This window comes from Diadema antillarum, unplaced genomic scaffold (assembly GCF_040938485.1).
Source record: "Diadema antillarum isolate AM-2024a unplaced genomic scaffold, OU_Dant_1.0 seq00000085_RagTag, whole genome shotgun sequence".
Lineage (NCBI taxonomy): Eukaryota > Metazoa > Echinodermata > Echinoidea > Diadematoida > Diadematidae > Diadema > Diadema antillarum.
In genome coordinates this window covers 978,743-997,795 of record NW_027271177.1, presented here as the reverse complement: position 1 = coordinate 997,795, position 19,053 = coordinate 978,743, and the positions used below count along the sequence as shown (strand labels likewise).

Genomic DNA, 19,053 nt, shown 5'->3' with positions numbered 1-19,053 from the left:
AGCCGCTAGAAAAAATGAAATGAAAAACAAGGTAGATGCAGAAAAACTACTACATCTCTTCTTTTTCAGCCACAGGGAAGATGATAACACGGCATAAAGGTAGACCTTGACAACAGACACAAAAATAGAATAAAAAACAATAAACCAACCCAACTCAACGAAAACCTTTTGTGGAGACCGTGAAGTTTTAAGCTCTTTATTGTGCAATCACCACCAAATCGCTTGGTATAAATGTGACAGTGCACCTCAAAACGAACATAAAGTCGCACACACTGATTTCGCGTGAGGACTGAAAATAAGTGAAATGGGTCAACCTAGCCGAACTTGACTTTTTCATATTTTCTGAAAGAGCGGGTCTTCTTTTATATTATGCTAAAATTTGGTATCATAAAACGGGCAGGAAAGTGTATTTTTTTAGCAGTTTATCTCGAACATTTTTGGTAGAATAGTGTGATTAGTTGTGTCTTTAAAATCCCTTTTTCATTTCTGAAAAACCTTGTCCACACTCTTCACTTTCAACTCTAATAACTTTTGAAAGGATAGTGCTACTGCTTTGAAAGTTGGTATTGATTATGGACAGAATGTGTTAATGAGGCATGCTTAATTTCAGTTTAATCTGATAATCCCTTCATTGTTGTTACTCTGGTGGTTTACTTCCTGTTTTGTCCCATTCATCGCACAGCCAGCACGGTTTGGTAAAGATTAAGCGCTTGAATAGACATTGTACTTCAGAGCCTCTATTCTCAGTTCACACTTTTCCTGAGTTTGTGCTTTCTTTCCAATATTTAGATAGGTTAGGAGAGTCCATTTGATTTGAGTTATATATCATTTTAAAGCTTAAAGTCTGCTCTTTCAGAATATGGTCTTAACTAAAAATTCATGTCTGGCGACTTTTTGTTTGTTTTGAGGTGCAGAGTCACAAATAGGGTTGACGCAAATACTCCGATCAGGCTTTTCATCGGTAGAATATCAATGGTTCAGCTAAAATTCACCCCCACCAAAGTAGTTGCTCCGATATTTCCGGATGATGATGCAACAAAATCACGCCACAAAATTATTTTCTCCCCTGTCTCCTTATTTTGATTTTTTCTTTCACCTAATATCAATTTCATTTTTCTGACTAGCGATGGAAAATTAGTAGGCGCTATTTTGGTCTGGTATTGCGATTATTTAGCTTTAGTTAAGTTCACTACATCTATACAATAGTTTCACTAATGATAGCATGAATGATTTTCAGTTGGTATTGGAAGAGGTGGTGAGGGAGGGTTAGGCCTACATTTTGCTCTCTATACACAGTGACCTTACGTTTTTCACTAATCTTTATTTTACGTGTTCCCGTGATTTAATTCAATCGCGTCTGTGTTTTCTCATGCGATTAATGGTATCGTCGTCTCATTTCTCAACCCCATATCCTGGATAGTAAAATATTATGTTCGTGACATGGTGTATGAGACATTCAAGTTTCCTCTTTGACCTTTCGAAATCCGTTTCTTACGAGATCCTGGATTCGCCATATATTTGACAGAGGACGCACAGACAAGGCTCCCGTAGACGATGGATTCATCGAGCATGTGAACGTGGAAGGCACAAAATGGTGTCAAAAAAGTAAGATTTCATAATGTACTACACAGCGCAATGAATCTTTTCATCGAATGCAAAATTAATTATGGTAGACTATAGGTGCTACTTTCGAGGGAGTTTACGTCAAAGCGGCAATTGTTGTTGTCCTACAGCCGTGGACGCAGTCAATGAAACCGAAAGAACAATTTGGCAAGTATGCGCGAAATGGCACGATTAGTCACAGCGATTTGTTTGCAAGAAAACCGTCTGTCACAGCAACCATTTACGTATGGAGACCACAACTCGCAAGTCCAGAAACACCCCGTGACTACGACGTCACATTTGTAGAATTCCTCAGTGGTGTGTGCATGGCGAGACCAGAATATATATATTCTTATTGCTTAAGATATTGTATGAAGAATCACCATCATTCTCTGTCATTAAGGATGTTAATGAAAGGAAAAATATGATAATAATTATTAGAGGTGATAATTATTATTTTTTGGTGCCTTTTCTTTTCTTGATTAGAATAGAATAAAAAAAAAACTGATTTTTTTCAGCCAATGAGAAAGTCTATCTTTCTAGAGAGTGTGAAAAAACTGATCTTTTACTGTCATCGGAATCCATGAAACAGATTAGGTTCATTGTGTGACGTCACAGTCACGTGGTCATGGTAAATCTTTCAGGGTGTCCACAGAATCTCGTGTTTGCTAACTGCTAGCTTGCACATTTTACAATCTTTCTATCATTTGTCCGCCTTCCTTCATTTTTTTTCTTATTATCATTACTACTTTGTATTTCTTGACAAAAAGTTTCCCATCGATAAAGTTGTTTATTTCTCTTATGCCAAGACTAAACCTGAATTGATGATCTTTTACGATTAGTTTGATAATGATAACTATAATTGTTTTTTATACAATTAAAAATCAATCATAACCTCTTCCCGGCCGCTCATCTTCAATTTATCAATAGCCATGCTTTAATCTATGCCAATTCACACATCACTTAAAACTTAAAAAAGATAAAACATTCCTTCATAATTGTTTATTTCCGTGAATAAAAAAGAAAGAAATAAAGAGGTAACCATGATTGATATCAATTAAAGTGAAAACAAGAGCAGAAGCGCTATAAATGTATTGGTTACGACTAAGCAAGTAAAACTTAGGAAAGTAATATCAACTGCTTTTGGAAATAACGATGATTTGGATAAAAATGATATGAACTATTAGAAAAAGAAATCGTAGTATTATACTACGTGAATAAAAATGATAAAGAAACAACTATGAAGATGATGATGATGATAATAATAATAATAAAAATAAAAATGAACAATAATAACAATAACAATCATCATCAGGATGACGAGGATATTATCATTGTAATCATGATAACATTGATAATGCTAATATCAATATAAATAATATAAATAATGATAATGATGTTAAAGAAGACAACGGAGTGTATTCATAACAATAAAAAACAGGGGAGGGAAAAAAATATGCCAAGGCTCATATGATATTACCATCTTTAAACCCAGGGAAACTAGTATTTATCGTCATAGTCTTAGACGAAGTAGCATATCTATATGTTCTTTCTTTTTCATGAACAGCTCCAATTTACAAAAGTTTTGCCTTCTTTATTTTTCTCTTTCATTGTATTTATGGCCTGAAATAAGCCACAACCTATATGCAGCATGTTATTCAATACTCTGACGAACGCTATGAATAATCTTTTAGATAATGCGAGAGAGGGAAAGGGGAGGGTTTTTCTTTTTACCATCAAATGATGCAATATCCGTCAATATGGGTCTGTTAATCAGGTCCAAATGTGCAACTTGAAATAAACTTAGATTACTTTGCTAAAACTCAGTCGAAGCAAGCAAAGAAAACAAGGTAATATACTTATAAACGTCAGGGGCAGGCGAACATAGCAAGACTTGCAAGTTTCCCGCCTGATAATGTCATACTTGTTTGTTGATAACTCTTCCTATATTTCTATTATAATTATGTTTTATATCAGCGCACTGCGTAACCCTTCACAAAATTCATATCAACCTCATACACTTTTTTGTTACTCTTGAAACTTAAACACACTTACCATAGGAGTGATAATGAAAATAATTATAACAATAATGATAGAAACTTAACATAATCTATGAGTTTAAAACTATTTTTGCAAAGAATAATACTTTGCTGGAAATGCGTCAGACCGACGCCAATAAATAATCCCTCTGGTACAGTATATTCCCTGAACTCCTCGAGCGAAAGTCATGTTGCTATAGCAACGTATACCAATGAACATGAGAGCTCTAATGAATATAGCTGTAGAGCATACGATAGAAGAGTGCATTTCTTATGTAATTATCGATAACAGTTAGCGGTAAGAACATAAATGTTACAAACAGGCGACCCGTATATTCCAAGAACAAACAGAACAGACATAAATAATGACCACGCAGCGATACATACATTACGGCTATATTTATTTGTAATTATTGTATACATATCCCCATAAACGTAGCAATGAACACGGCTGTCTATCGTTCGTGTTGTAAAAGCAACAGATGCATAGTACCTTGACTGAGGTTATAGTATTGAACGCCATTTGAGTATACGTTAATATATTTATCATGTGAATTTAACTGCAATTATTACAATAGGGTGATAATACCGTTTAAATAGATACAACACCTGCATCTACCCAGGCGTACATCACAGAATCAAGTCTGTCATGTACACTTATATGTTGTTAAGACGGGACTTGTGGGATTAGCGTTGCACCACTAATTACTAAGTTAACTGTCCTTACATTACCACTGGAAAAAAAAAACCAACAACAACGTAACGGGGAAGTATATCTCACGCAGGTATGATTTCAATGAAGGCTGTGTAAGGACCCTACATTCCTTCTCAGAAGTCGTAATTATTTTGATGAGGAGCGACTAGAGTGCAGCTTTAATTGTAACCATACGCGAACAGTGCACTCACAGTGAAATCACTGCATCTCTCTGGCAACACTGCCATCTACGGCCACGACCCCTCTACACGTCGACAGCTGCCGCGCACTTTGCAGCTTCTCAGCTTTAGTTCGGGCTGTCTGCCCTACCATGTAGGCAATACATCCACCGCTTGATGAGATGTGAATTGCACCTTGTTGGTATGTCTCAGGAATGTGTGAGGGGCAAGCCAGTTTGAACACACATTCGACCACTTTCCTCTCGTCAGCACTTCCTGGATGTGCGAATCTATCATAGTTATTGTCAAGCTACCCTATTTCTCCACCAGGGAGAATGGCCTACACACAGATTCGCCTCATCCAGCATATAACAGAAATTTCCTGAGCTTTCAGTTGTCTTCTAGCTCCAGAAATAAAGCTGAACTACTGGTATGGAAGCTATATGAAAATGCGCCCAGACCTTCGCGCCTCTGTGAATACACTGTAATGTCACAGTCTGAGATGATCCAGCATACATGACGTGTTGTACTTCTTTATTTGGCATTTTGTGTATCTGATTCGCCTTTGAATGAACATACCCGCTCGAGTTCACGTCCTCCATACACCTCTCGCGGAAAGTGACTGCAGAAATTCGGAAGCGGCGTCGTGCTGTATTTTTTTTTTCTCTTTCAGTTCTGCACGAGTTTCAAGGTCCGCGGTTGCCTTCCTTCGTAATACTGACATCGGGAATGCTAAACGCCCTCACAGTGTCTTCTCTGCGCGGCTCCTCACCGCTGGAGAACTGCATAGGCAGTGAGTGTAGCGGGCGCAGTCGCATGCCCGCGCCGCGCGTCGAGTTCATCGTGGCGTGGTGGTTGTTTGGCAGGTCGCTTTCCATACATTGCATCTGGTTGAAGCGATTGTCCTGCATCGTCGGCTGCATGAGGTTGGGCGATGGGGGCGTCAGATATTGCTGGGAGGACAGGAGTTGCGTTTGCTGCTGCAGGAGTTGAGCGTTCTGCATCAGTGCCGCCATCACTTGGGGGAGCCCGTCCAGAGAACTCTGCAGCTGGTCTAGCCTCCGCTCCAGACGGCTCACCCTTTCCGCGAGCTCGGCTCTTCCAGAATGCATATCTGAAATCATCTCGAACATTATATTTTGCGTCTGAAACAGCAAACAAGAGTAACACATGCAAAATATGAAAATTTAGACATCGTGAAAATTACATGTTCATGAAAAAGAACAATGACATCCTAGAGGTTATATAGCTGCAGATGATTATAATACATACTTCGCCAAAATTTCTATCTATTTGTTTTTCGTGAAATACAATCACTGATGTCGAACGGTACTTATACGATATTGCATAGACTACAGTACTCTGATACGTACATTCTATTTTGAAAGAGCTTTCTCCTACACACCAAGCAACAGATAAAACACCACATCAAAGAAGCGCAAAATTTATGTCGCAAAGCTGTGTGTAATAGCATCACCATTCCACATAAGCATCTTATCCACTTCGCAGATTCTTCTATCTCGAGACAGCAAGAGGCCAGGTAGAACACAAATACAGACTGATCGTACAAATGTGTTTTTATCAAAAAATATAAAGGGCTCTAATTATCGGCTGCAAGAATTCCAGCTCAGCAGATGTTACCATCATTACTTGTTTTGAATTGGGTCAACATTGACTTACACGAAATGGGGATCACTGAATAATGATGACAATGAATATGAATGCTTAATCATTAATGAATTGAGGGGGAAATCCCATTGAAAAGGAGTGTCGATACATAAAAGAATCACACATTTTGTTTCCATAGGCGGTGTTAGTGAGCCTAAATTAACAAAACAACAAGCTTTCATAACCGCGTATGGAGAATGTTTATTGCATTACGAGGTGGGGCAGTACAAACCGTCCTCATACATTCTCTTTGGGCCTTTTTCGCTGATTTTGAAATAGAAGAATCTCCCGAGTGTGTCAGTTACATGCTGCAGTAACAAATCCCGTGCATTTAATCCATCACGCATCAGCCAATGATGTCAACATCAAGGGGAAAAAAACTCTTTGAACTCATACGACTTCTAGGAATAAGCCTGTGGATAGGGGTGCATGTTCACAATTGTGGTGAAATTCATGATAGTCTTTCATTTTTATTGGGCTAGTAGCCCTCGTTAAAAGGACTCGATACCGGGGCTTGTTTTAGCCTCTTTTTTTCAAGGCTTCGGCTGAACATTTTTTTTCATCTTAGATGTCGCCTCAAGTCAGGGGATATACACTAATCGTTTATTTGATTACAACTGTTCAGCGCAAAAAGCACTGGAAAAAAATTAAGAAGAAGAAATGCAATACTTTGCACGAAATTGTGTTATAACGTAGTGATTTATTTATATTTCTTCTTAGGCTTGATTTTGAATATCAAAACTTGCTCTGTATTTAAGTACCACTTTTCCAAAGAAAACGTGGATAAAAATTTGGCAGGAGATCAATGACGGATGTAAGAGTCCTGTTGATTTAAGAAAAAAAAAATAAGGAATGAAACAAATAATTTTCGGAGGACGCCTATCATTGAACCCCTCAACACTCTTTAACAGTAGCTGGAATTTGTTAGAATTATGCTGTGAGCTTAGTATTGCTAGATTGTTTCGTTTGAATTGATGTTACCGTCACTGCCAAATATTAAATGAAACAACGTCTATTGGGGTGAATTGCCGACCAAGTAAAACCCGCCAAGGATGGTAAGATTTAGGGGTGAAAGAAACATATTATCATGTTACTTTGTTTCTTTCTTCTTCTTTTTTCGGGTATATCGATTTCATTTGGGTACTTGAATTCAGAAATGTACAGGCCACAGATGGCGCACCAATAGTTTGAGAGTCAAGTATTTTCTGATACTGTAAAACCTTGTCAACACACTAGAATGATACTTTCAAGAATGTGATACATTATGGTAATTTGATTATGCATATTCATCGATCTACAAGCCTGGGGCACTGACGTCATAAGGAGTGAAAATTGCAGGGGTTCACTAACTGTATTTGCGATTGCAACTATCAGTTACACACAGGAAACAATAACAACTAAAAAGCTGGGCGAACAATGCGGTTACTTTTCACACAATACATCATTCATGCTCACATGCATGCAAAGTGTATGGTAAGCCAACAGGATGAAACTAGCTGCGGTATGTGCTATTATATACGGGACATATCGGTACCCAGCATGGTTTTGTGGGACACGATAATCGACAAATACACAAAATAACAGGCGCACAATATCTTTACATGGAACGCGCTCGGCGCAAGCAGCGCATGCGCATTTAGTTTGATGAGAGAAATATGAAAACAACATCTTATGCCAATAAACAGATGAAGAAAAAACAAAGAAAAGACTACTGACACTCGAAAATAAAGTTGCGAATGGGGCGATCGCCCTCTTCTATTGAAGCTCATCTTTATCATCTGTTATAGCCAGGAATGATAATCGCAACGAATTGAGAAGTGTGGTTGGCAAATTGCAAGGAGACGCATTCTGTTTACTCCGCTAAGTTGTATCTATCTATCTGTTTATTCATTTATATTTTTGCTACGTCACGTTGAGATTGTAGTGTCCTCAGGTGTAGACTTGGGGATGTTTTACTGGCCTTGTTTCAAGGCAAAATGTTGTCTCCTCCTAGGTGTCCACATTCCGAGCAATCCCAACACATCTCAAATGGAACATTAGCCCCAACAAATTGCCACGAGAACGAAATTAACTTGTCTTAATGAAAGCGTACAATTACTCCCGGACAGACGGCAAACGATGGCTCGCCAGAGGCTATGTGCTTTAACACCCACGCCTTTGCTGGAAAAAAAAAAGAAAAGAAAAAGAAAATAGCATCGCGCCATGGCAAAGCGCCCGCCTTAAGTCCACGGTCTCTTTCACCAGCCGTTTCATTTAAGGAAATAAAAGTTTCGTGTTCTCGACACATTGTAGAGGTACCTATTATAGACTTTGTCGTAATTACAGGAACTTTCAATATGGTAGTTCCCCCTATATAATCTAAGGGCATCAAACTTGTCCTTGTGGCAAGCCCCGCGATTCGAGAAATTCAAAGGAATGACCCCTAGATATCAATCAAAGGAATGACCCCTAGATATCAATCAAAAGATTCATTGTTGTCGCTCAATGAGAAACACGGGAAGCAGTTTGAAAACACGCATACATGACGCTGACAAAATACCACAGCGAGCATTTCGTGCGTTAGTCTCATCCAGCTTGCAACTCACCCATGTAGACAACATGAAGACCTGCCACTAGATATTTGCAGGTGTGCAATAAAGCGGTTCGCATTCTGATGACATTAGAAAACTTTCAGGTGAACTTCCGGCTTTCCTCGCAAGACACAACTCCGGACGAATCCGATGGTGCTAGATTTAATTTCCCTTTGTTGAATGCTTCATGGTTTGCAGGCTATTAGTATTGTGCACTATACCTTGTGACTTCATATTTATTTCCTCTCAAACTATAAAGATCGATTTTGAACATTTGAAATAACTGAATTAACGATCTCATTTTGTCAATAGCCACATTTTCACTAATGAGTCATTTACAGACGTAGTTACTCAAAGAAGTAAAGAAATCTATACAAAATTTCTACTTAAGCAGAGAGAAGAAAAAGGCAATGACGAAGTGCGAGGAAAAGCTTAGCACTGATCAAAAGATGCCATTGGTCTATGTTCGCCGGCAAAGTCGCATCTGCTTCACTATTAATACAAACTTCTCAACACTAGGATCACCAGATACGGCAGGTTATATAAGTAATATCACAAATATAAATACATAGAGATATACGGAGTTGGTTATATGATACTCATGGACAATGAATCTGAAAATAAACAGACTAGGTAAATAATTCAAATGGGAGGCTGCTAGGTTTCAACATGAAAAGTTAGAAGTAGCATAAAATAAATAAAGGCACTGCAATATAAATGAGCAATAATATATATGAATATATGCTGAAATTAGATCACATCCAAACTAACGCTGAGTTGGTAAGACTTGTAATCACATCAACAGAACGCTGTATTTATATGATTGAGTAGAAGCGCGTTAATGCTCGATAGTCCATGCACTGTGTGACATGCACTCCGTGGACCCGAGTTGAAAAACGGGATCTATTGATTACAATTTGATTATAAGTGTGGATCGTTTGCTAAGATATGTCGGACATACTAGTACGAGTACATCGTTTGATAGAATGTGGTTAAATAGAAGGGCAGATATTGGGAAGTATACAATCTACGAATACAGTATTGGTCTGGACGGACACAGAAAGAAGTTCGAAAATTGACGTTGAACGTCAAAGAATTTTGGCGCCAGAATAGGCAAAGAAAGGTTTGAACGCGGGTTCACGACACGGGGAGGAAGGGCGGTCATGCAAGAACTGTCTGGTTATCGAATCTAAAGTCAGGTAAAGGGTTTGAACGAGACATTACAGGGCGGGAGAGAAAAGAATAAACCAACTGGTAGATGCGAGCGATTAAAAAAAAACAAGAAAAAAGGAAAGTCTTCATGATAATGGAGTAATATGAACAGCCATTGGATGAGGGAGTGAGGGCGTATTACCTACATGTATGAATACAACCGGAGGCTTAGATGCGTACATGGCCATTTCAGCTCGTGAAACGCGCACTAGCAACGGCTGTGGTACATAAACAAAGAAGTGAAGACATTTGTGTAGGGGCGGAACATGAACAGGGAAGAATTCGTTCATATTTTCTTTCTTTAGCCGGTTCTTTCCTGTCAGACCGAATTTGTCGTTGTTACAACTGCCGTTAAACCGATCGTTGGAGTGGGTACCAGTGGATGGAAAAACAGAATTGTATTTTGGTCTGTCAGTGGGGTAAGACCACATTGAGCTATCGACGGGATGCAGCGCCATCTACCGTTCAAAAAAAAGGAAAGAAATTTCCTGACGCCGTCCTCGGCAGGTCATTCGTTCAAAGGCTATCGCAAAACGCGGAACACAGTCAAGAATGTGCTCGTGAATAGACTTCTTTGAAATCAGTATCGAAGTCCCTTCCGTCTTGTTTCCAGAGGGCGCTGTTACAATCTTATGATTAACAATTCTCATTTTTGATGCGGGGGAAAAATTACTTGCGCATTTTGGTTTGATTTTACAACGCCGTTATTTGCTTTCTGCTGACATTTTGTCTGGCATCGTGCGCCCATTCGAGAGCTCGAAGTGGCCATCTACATCATCTTTTATAGTATACGGGACTGGGGCTGAAGTATCGACAATGGAGGACAGGAGGTCTAAAAGTGTACACAAGGCAGGCATCGCTCTCTTGCGACAGCAAACTGCCTCGGAAGAGGTTAACTTCTGGGACGGGAAAGGAAGTACTGTCCTGTTAGTGACTTGGTTAATAAATTCCTACTCTATCAAACGGGTTTTCACCGAGCCACAACTACCATGGACTACACAGCATTAAGTATCGGGAAACGAAGGTCACTATTAGTACTTCGCTAGTCTAGTTAGTGCGTGTCACCACGTTTATCAATTAGTTCTACATGACGGATTTCACAGGATTTACAAAGATAGATAGATTTCATGAGAACAAAATGCCTACATCGTTCCTTGACATAAATACACACTAATAAAGGATAAGAGTTATCCTGGTTGTGTTCCTTCTTTAAGATAATTTGTTTCATTATTCACTTTGTCTCTCCAAACTTTTCATGACTTTATACAACTGACTTCAATATACTATGCATCACTCAGACAGTCACACAAACCCTCTCGCCAGTTCAAAGAACTAGAAAAAAAAAATAGAATAAGAAATAGCCCCAAGCAAAGGGTGTCTTGTAGCTTGCACGCTGAACTAAACCCGAAGTTTGAAGGTCTGCCAGGTTGACCATCCAAAGTGCAATCGTATAATACATCAATATGGTAATGTGTGTGTGTGTGTGTTCGCGCGTGTGAGCGTGCGTATGCACGAGTGTAGTTACAAAGTCTGTATACACTTTCACAAAATTATGCATTTATGTACCCCCATGACCAACTTTTCTGTTACCACTACCTTTGTAACACTGCATGAAAGTCGTGACAAGATTTAATAATCAAAAACACAATGCAGGGTGGATTCGACCGATATGTTGCTTGATTTTTTTTTTTTTTTTATAATACACTTGCCTGAAAGGTCGCACAAAGCGACCAACGGACACCAAAGTTTTCAAACTTAACAGGGATGGCTGACTCAAGTGGTGTATGATGTAACACGATCCGTCCATCAAACAAAAGGATGATCCAAGGGTGGTAACATACATACTTTTGTATATAGGCACCAATCAAAACTACAATTCTGAGGAGCGCAAAATCGATACCCATCTTGAATCAAAAAGGTATCCGCCAGCTCCCGATACCCCACTTATGGTTACATTTTTTTCGTTTTATCTTATATGATTAGTTTCGTGATCTCAGACAGAGAAAATGATGATGTATATTGAAAAAATTGTAAGTGTACGTTTCCTCAGGAACAGCTATTCGAAAGGTTTCTGTGGCTGCTTTTACCCGGTGCCTGAATCTATATACAAAACAGCGGCTACTTAGGCAGAGCATATCGTGTGCAAGTGAGTGTAACCGCGGATGATAAGCTATTCATAATGCCACATTTTAGGTGCGTTGAGAGCAGCGAGTGAGCGGTGTTAGAGGAATATTAGAAAAAAAAAAGCCGAGCCTGGCGGAGGAGGGTATGGCTAGATCCTAACGAGAAAGCTGGTAGCTATATTAGGGTCACTGTACGAATGAATAATGTTGAGGGAGCACCACGTTCACATTATCAGCGTTGACTGCTTCACATTTCTTCCCGCTAAATGTCAGGACTTAAGGAGAAGAGATATCGCAGGATGCGGGTATTGCTCAGGCTACTTTATCTCCAATGCAATGCGAATGTGGTTCACTGCTTTTTTTTCTTCCGTGGGAGAAAAATAATGGTAAATGTTTTAGATTGGTCGTTGGTTAAGATAATGAAATAAGTTGATAAGCTCTCTTGCTATCAATGTGAGAGAGAAATGAAGGGGGAAAATATCTCTCTCAGTTTGATTGACATGGACTCTTCATGAATGACAAGGAATCTTTACTGTTTTTTTTTCTTTCTTTTTTTAGATATGGAATTTGTAGAGTCTTAGGGACGTCAAATGAAAGATATCAATATCTATAAACGGATGCAGAGCCACGTAGGCTTATGCTGCAACCACACGAAAGTGGAAGGTGCTATCTGCTATATTATGCAGCTCTCCCTAGCAGTGTGGAAGCATCCCTCGATGTATTCTGCAGGCCCCGAGCTATGCGGCTCGCGAAAGGTCACATCGCCAAGAAATTACCGTGCAACACCTAGCTTTTGATTCCGCCGAGAATCGGCGGCTCGGCCCGACCGCGGGCAGGCTCCCCTCGCTCGCATAAAATGACATCGGAATGGTTCGGGCGCGGGTTGGTGGCAATGGGGGGGGGGGGGGGGGGGGGGGGGGGGGGGGTGTTCGTCAGGCCGAATACACAACGTATTATGATAATGAGAGCAGTACCACAACGAGACTGGTGGTTCAATGATGTGACAACGTGTATAAAGGCTTTCAGTACGCTATGCCTGATTGGAAGGATATAACACTGAGAGAGAACCTGTTACATGAACTGCGTGATATTCTGAACATTAACACGTACGGGCCGAGTTAAACTATTCACTATTCAGTTGAGGATACACTGTATGATCCTCTTTTCTTCTCTCTGTTAACCTGTTGAACATGAATCGATGGATATGATGCATTAATCATTAATGGATATGACACACCCTGATTAAGTGGCACCTCACTACTAAAGCTCGATGTGAAATGGCATCACTGTTATAAGATTGGTTTCTCCATTTTCATTTTTTATTTTCTCACATCCAGATCAGTCCAGTTTAAAGGGCAGCCATGTTCAATCATTACTCATAGTGTATACAATTCTTGACTGTAGATTGAAAATAAATCAAGACTAGACTACGAAGCTTTCTGTCGACGACCCAAGATATCATGCCTGTGAAATTTCCAACAGTGGAAGAGAGAGTTATGCAAAATGTCATCAACAACGGGACTACCGGGTAAATACCATTCAGAGATTTTAGAGCTAATATTAAACCTAACACAAAGAATGAATTCTTTTAGTTAAAAAAAAAGGGGGTGGGGCAAACATTTGGGGTAGAGTCAAACACATATAATGGAGACCAAACTTTATATTGGGCAAATATCAACGGCGTATATCCTTGCAAAATCTTGGTTACGATAATACTTTTAACGCGCGTGAACGGACTTATAAAAGATGCTGCAGAATAATTGTTATTTCCCTTACTCTCTGACACAGTTCTTCAATTCGGCCATTTTTTGGAAAAACACAATGAATTTGGTTAAGCACTCAAGGTTGCTTGCCCAAATAAGGATTTAACCTGCTTTAACTGTGACCGAGGAGATGTCATTCACGGATGTTAACTGGCTGACTGCACGGCTTTATTCACGTAGATACGCGTGACTGGTCGACTAAAGGTGGTCATACGTGTGAGACGAACGCGGGTAGTCTCGGCGCCATGTTCCCCTTGTGGTGCTTTGAATACTATCTAGCCGACTACACACATCTCCCTATATCATATTTACTCTTAGCAGAATTTTAAGGATCGGTTGACCGAGAAAAAGAAATAAATGTCACTTCGCCCAGCCGACCACATCGGATTATGGCCTCGGCAACTTGTACTCAACCAAAAAAACAAAAGCAAAAAGAATACAACTCACTCATTTTAGACAGTATAGCTTTGTACAAAAGACAGTGATGTCTCACAGAATAAACGAAAAATTCCAAGAAAAATTTCCCTTTGTAATGCTTTAAGTAAAAACATATCAAACACAATATTTATTTAAAGGTGAAGAAGTAATACCTGGTGACCGCTATGTAATTCAAAGTATAATTTGATGCTTGAAAGACATCACTAGTAATATCCATCTTTATGGAAATATGTGAATGTCTTAAAATGGATATAATGATAGTTTCAAGATGAACATGAAAATGTGTATAAGTAAAATGTGAAATGAACACAAGAATAAAAAATGAACTCAAAAGGATTGTCCATTATTTTCATAAAAGTTTTGACGTGGTCATCTCATCAATTTATGTGCAGAGTGTAATACATACAATGTCAGTATTGAACCAACAACTGTTTACGACAATAGATAAATAATGATAAATAAAAAAAAAACCGATAACCACAGCTCATTTTTTTTTTTGCATGCTGAAGTCATTTTAAATACAAATATCTTTTCACATGAAGAACATTTGAGATAAAGAAACAAAAATTTAGAATGAGTTGATTTGCAATGAAAATGGTATCAAAGAATGATTATGCTGTAAAATGATCATCATAATAAAATGGATGGCTAAGATACTGATGGATGCTTGTAACTCAACATTCAGTGATAATAAAGAGGAATTATCATGTACCGAACATGCTCATAGAAGAGTATTATTATAATACACGAAATTCGACTGATATGATCACTGCTTTCAAAAACTGAGGAAAAAGAAAGAAGAAAAAAGAAGAAGTAAAAGACTAAATGGGACATAATTATAATAACAGCTGTTGTATAAACACGAATTATAAAAGCTTACGAACCAAAAACACTGCGCAAACAATATGAACGCACGGGCTAGGTGTCTTCAAAGAGTTTTTGCGTCATGCACGATTTTGATTTACGCTGTAGGGCTCGTTTCATAACGACGTCTGCAAATGTTGTTGACAATTGCAGTAATGGCAGTTACTGCAGGAACAACACAAAATAATGCTATAGGATAACCAGTCGTTTTCTGGCTACAACCTTCACAACCACAGATTATTATTGCAATTTACAATGATTGCAAACCTCTTTATGAAACAAGACCCTGAAGTAGCGCTGAAATGATGCGGAAAGACATCGCAATGGGTCGCTTGACACGCGCTTCTGGGGGCTAGCTTTTAGTTGGACATCGCACGTTCATCCAAACGAAGATCTTGACAGGTTTGTGACACACTCTACACGTGTAATGTAAAGGCAGAAGAGATCAGCCAGGGTGCATACACATTTAGTGTGCAATCAACGGCCTTCGTGCATACCAATGCTACATATTTTCTTTCTCAGCGACTACGGACTCCATTTGAATTTGATGAACACACGCAATGGATGGAGGACAAAAAAATGAAGACGAGTGACCACATGGACAGATACAGACTCATGTTGAGCACGCGGTAACGCGCCATACCGAGACAAAATGGAAGATGGATTACGACTACAGCCCACAATACGTATTGACCACGCACATTGTTTCCTCCAACGTCTAGATTCATTCTCACCAAAAAAAAAAGAAAAAAAAAGAAAAAAAATGTATTCAGCCAGTCTACACCAATGCTTGCGCTCTAGACATTCCAGACAAAATCACAGTTTCACACACATTTTCTCAAAACCCTGTCCATTATAGATTATACCTTTTTTTTACTTAGTTTAGTTGAAAATTTTCTGGTACGTAATGTGAATTTACAGATAGAATCTCATCTTTTAAATAGTAACAAGGGGACGTAAAGGGAGTATTCAACATAATTACGAACACGCCAACGAGAAATACAAAGAAAGTATTGTAAGAGAAGATATTTAGACTGCAATGAAGACAAAGAGGCGGATTTGTACGATACCGGAAACTGCGTGTATAAACCGTATACGCATTTCAAGTAAATAAGATATTTGAATACGCATATTGTATGCAAAGAAAATATTCGGTCACATTGTATAGATAACCGGATAATTTAAACAAGGACGGTATAAACGGCTGTAAAACAGGCACATCAAATGACACGAAGCTAAAGTGAGGATTTCTTACCTTTGCCATATCTACTACTGTACTAGCCTCGTCAGCTAGCTTTCGTTGATCCATCTTCGTTTTTCGTAATCTGTAAAACACAATGTCGTGGAGAATTAGGGTTCAGGTAAACATTTGAACAATCATTAGAGTTAGGTTTCCATCGAAGATGCCCGCCAGCAAGCCTAAGGGTCTCATGTCATACAGAATGCCAGGATGACGATTCTTGCTGGAATATTTCTCTTTTTTTTGTATAGCAACAGCCAATCAGGAAGCAGGGTCTTCTTGTTGTCATGACAACAGGCTTTTGACACTGTAAACTATCATATTCTAATTAGAAAATTAAAAATGTATGGTTTCGTTGAAAATGCTGTAAGATGGTTTGAAAATCATCTGTCGAACCGGACACAATATACATGTGTGAATGGTTTTGTTTAAGATAAGGAAGGTATAAATTGTGGTGTACCACAGGGATCCCTGATTGGACCTGTCCTCTTTTCTTTATATGTGAATGAATTGCCTTCTGTTGTCAAGCATAGTGAATTGTCACTTTACGCAGATGACACTTGTTTATTTTGTTCTGCAAAGAAACCTGATGAAATTGTTACACAGTTAAATGAGGATCTTGTTTTGGTATCGCACTGGCTATCGAATAACAAATTATTTGTGAATAAGAAGAAATGTGAACTTATATTTCTCGGTACACCATCACGTTTAAAGAAAATTGAATCAAATGCCAGGAATATGAATGTGTTTATTGAAATTATATGATTCAGAGAAAGAATATATGTAAATATCTGGGAGTAGTAATAAATGAGAATTTGCAATGGAATGCTCAAGTCAATTTAATATCTTCATAAGAAAGTCGCAAAATATATATATCCTCTGAAGAGAGTACGTAATGTGATTGATTTCCGTGCCTCGCTGTTATTCTATAAATCTATAATAAAGTCACATTTTGGTTACTGTAATGTAGTCTGGGGGAATACAGGAAAGCGTATATATAACTGTGATAAATTGCAGGTTCTTCAAAACCGTTCTCTAAGAATTGTTTTGCAGGTTGACTCTATGTTTCCTTCGAACAATTTGTATAACACTTTACATCTTGTTTAAACGTTCGCAGGTCTAAACAATTAGCTCACTCTCTCTTTAGAGCTGTGAGGCAGATTGGTCCCCCGTGCATCAGTGAACTCTTTATTCCTCGTCACGCTAGTTACAATACACGTTCTGGACATTCTCAGCTGGAGCTTCTCAGGCCCAAAACCAATTATTGTAAGCGTAGGTTCGCATATTGATATAGAGGCACTAAATTGTGGCACAAGATTGAAAGAGCGGTAACTCCGTCCATGTCATTGGAGGCATTCAAGCGTTATGTAAATACACTGACTGAAGATGTTTTATTGCTTCATAACTATGTTTGACTCATTGTATCTGTGTTTTATGACTGCTCCGTTGTTAATCTGAAATGTGTTTTTATCATTTTATTTTATATGGTTTTATTTTATTTACATCAATATGGTATTTCGTTTTTGGAAGTTTGTTTTCAGTTGTGTACTCTCTGCGTGACTTTTACTTGAATTGTTGTCTGATATACTTTTAAATCCATATATTTGTAATGATGTGCAGTATATCACACGCTTTAACTTATCTTAGGGATTGTAATGGTACCAACTGTTTTTTTATTCATTTCAAGGTATAACTGCCAAAAATTACTTGTTACAGTTGTGTTACATGTATTTAACTTTTGAATCTAAGCTTGTTTTATGTGTTTAGTATCGTTCTGTGTATATGTATTGTTGTGTATACATGATTTTGGCTTTTACTCAAGATGTATGTATTATCTGCTTTTTACCATTTTTATGTATGTATGGTGGACCCCTATGGAAACCAGCTCTGCTGATCAGGGTGTTCCACCCCATGAAGTGGCAATAAATTCAATCAATCAATCAATGACACCTGCCGTTGCAGGAAGGAGTACCCTGCCATCATAGCAACTTTCTCTGATAATTATGGAGTCAATTGATGGCCTGCGTAGTGTGACGTGGGACGTGAGTGTAGTGAATAAGGCTTCAGACTCATAGAGACCCTATATAGAGACCTCGTGTTTGACTCTTGCATGGTGCATAATGTTGCAGCTTTTCTATCCCCCCCAGCTTTCTTTGTGCCTATCGACCAAGGTTCATACCTGTGTACCCGAGGACCTGACAAGGGCGGGGATATCTCAGAGAATGGCGTTTTCACTAAAAATGATACCAAGGTATTATCAGGCCGTATCTGATTTATCTATATTTTTTTTTACTACAGTATCTACAAGTATGTAGTTGGGGCAAGTTTATCATAACTACATCGAGATACAGTACTCATAATGTTGAACATTTTTGTTGCATGGATGATGTTGATTCCAGATAAGCCCGGGTTGCGAACGTCTCCCCCTCCTTCCACCTCCCCCCCCCCCTCCTCCTCCTCCTCCTCCTCCTAAAAAACGGGTGTTTGAATATTCAAAACATGGCAAAAGTGGTGGGCGGTAGAAAGCAGCAGGCCAGGCTTCAGTTTACAAGGAGGAGAGCAGGACACTGTGGAGTGGACTGGCATGGGCACCTCGCTTCGGCAATGGCCGGAAGGCATTTTCCCCATTACGCGGGGTAAAGGGGTCGACTTCCGGGGATG

General features: G+C 38.9%; 1 protein-coding gene across 3 annotated transcripts in view; it reads right to left on the bottom strand.

The window, feature by feature from the left end:
• Positions 1–4,715: 4,715 nt before the first annotated feature.
• The window catches only part of LOC139726498 (uncharacterized), a 205,110-nt gene continuing 190,772 nt past the window's right edge, over positions 4,716–19,053 (bottom strand). For all 3 annotated transcript variants that reach the window (XM_071637454.1, XM_071637455.1, XM_071637453.1), the window contains exons 9-10: positions 16,408–16,477; positions 4,716–5,659 (exon numbers count right to left, since the gene is read on the bottom strand). In XM_071637454.1, coding sequence (XP_071493555.1) covers positions 5,201–5,659; positions 16,408–16,477 — 529 coding nt within the window. In that variant the 3' untranslated portion in view covers positions 4,716–5,200. The remainder of the gene's footprint in view (positions 5,660–16,407; positions 16,478–19,053) is intronic.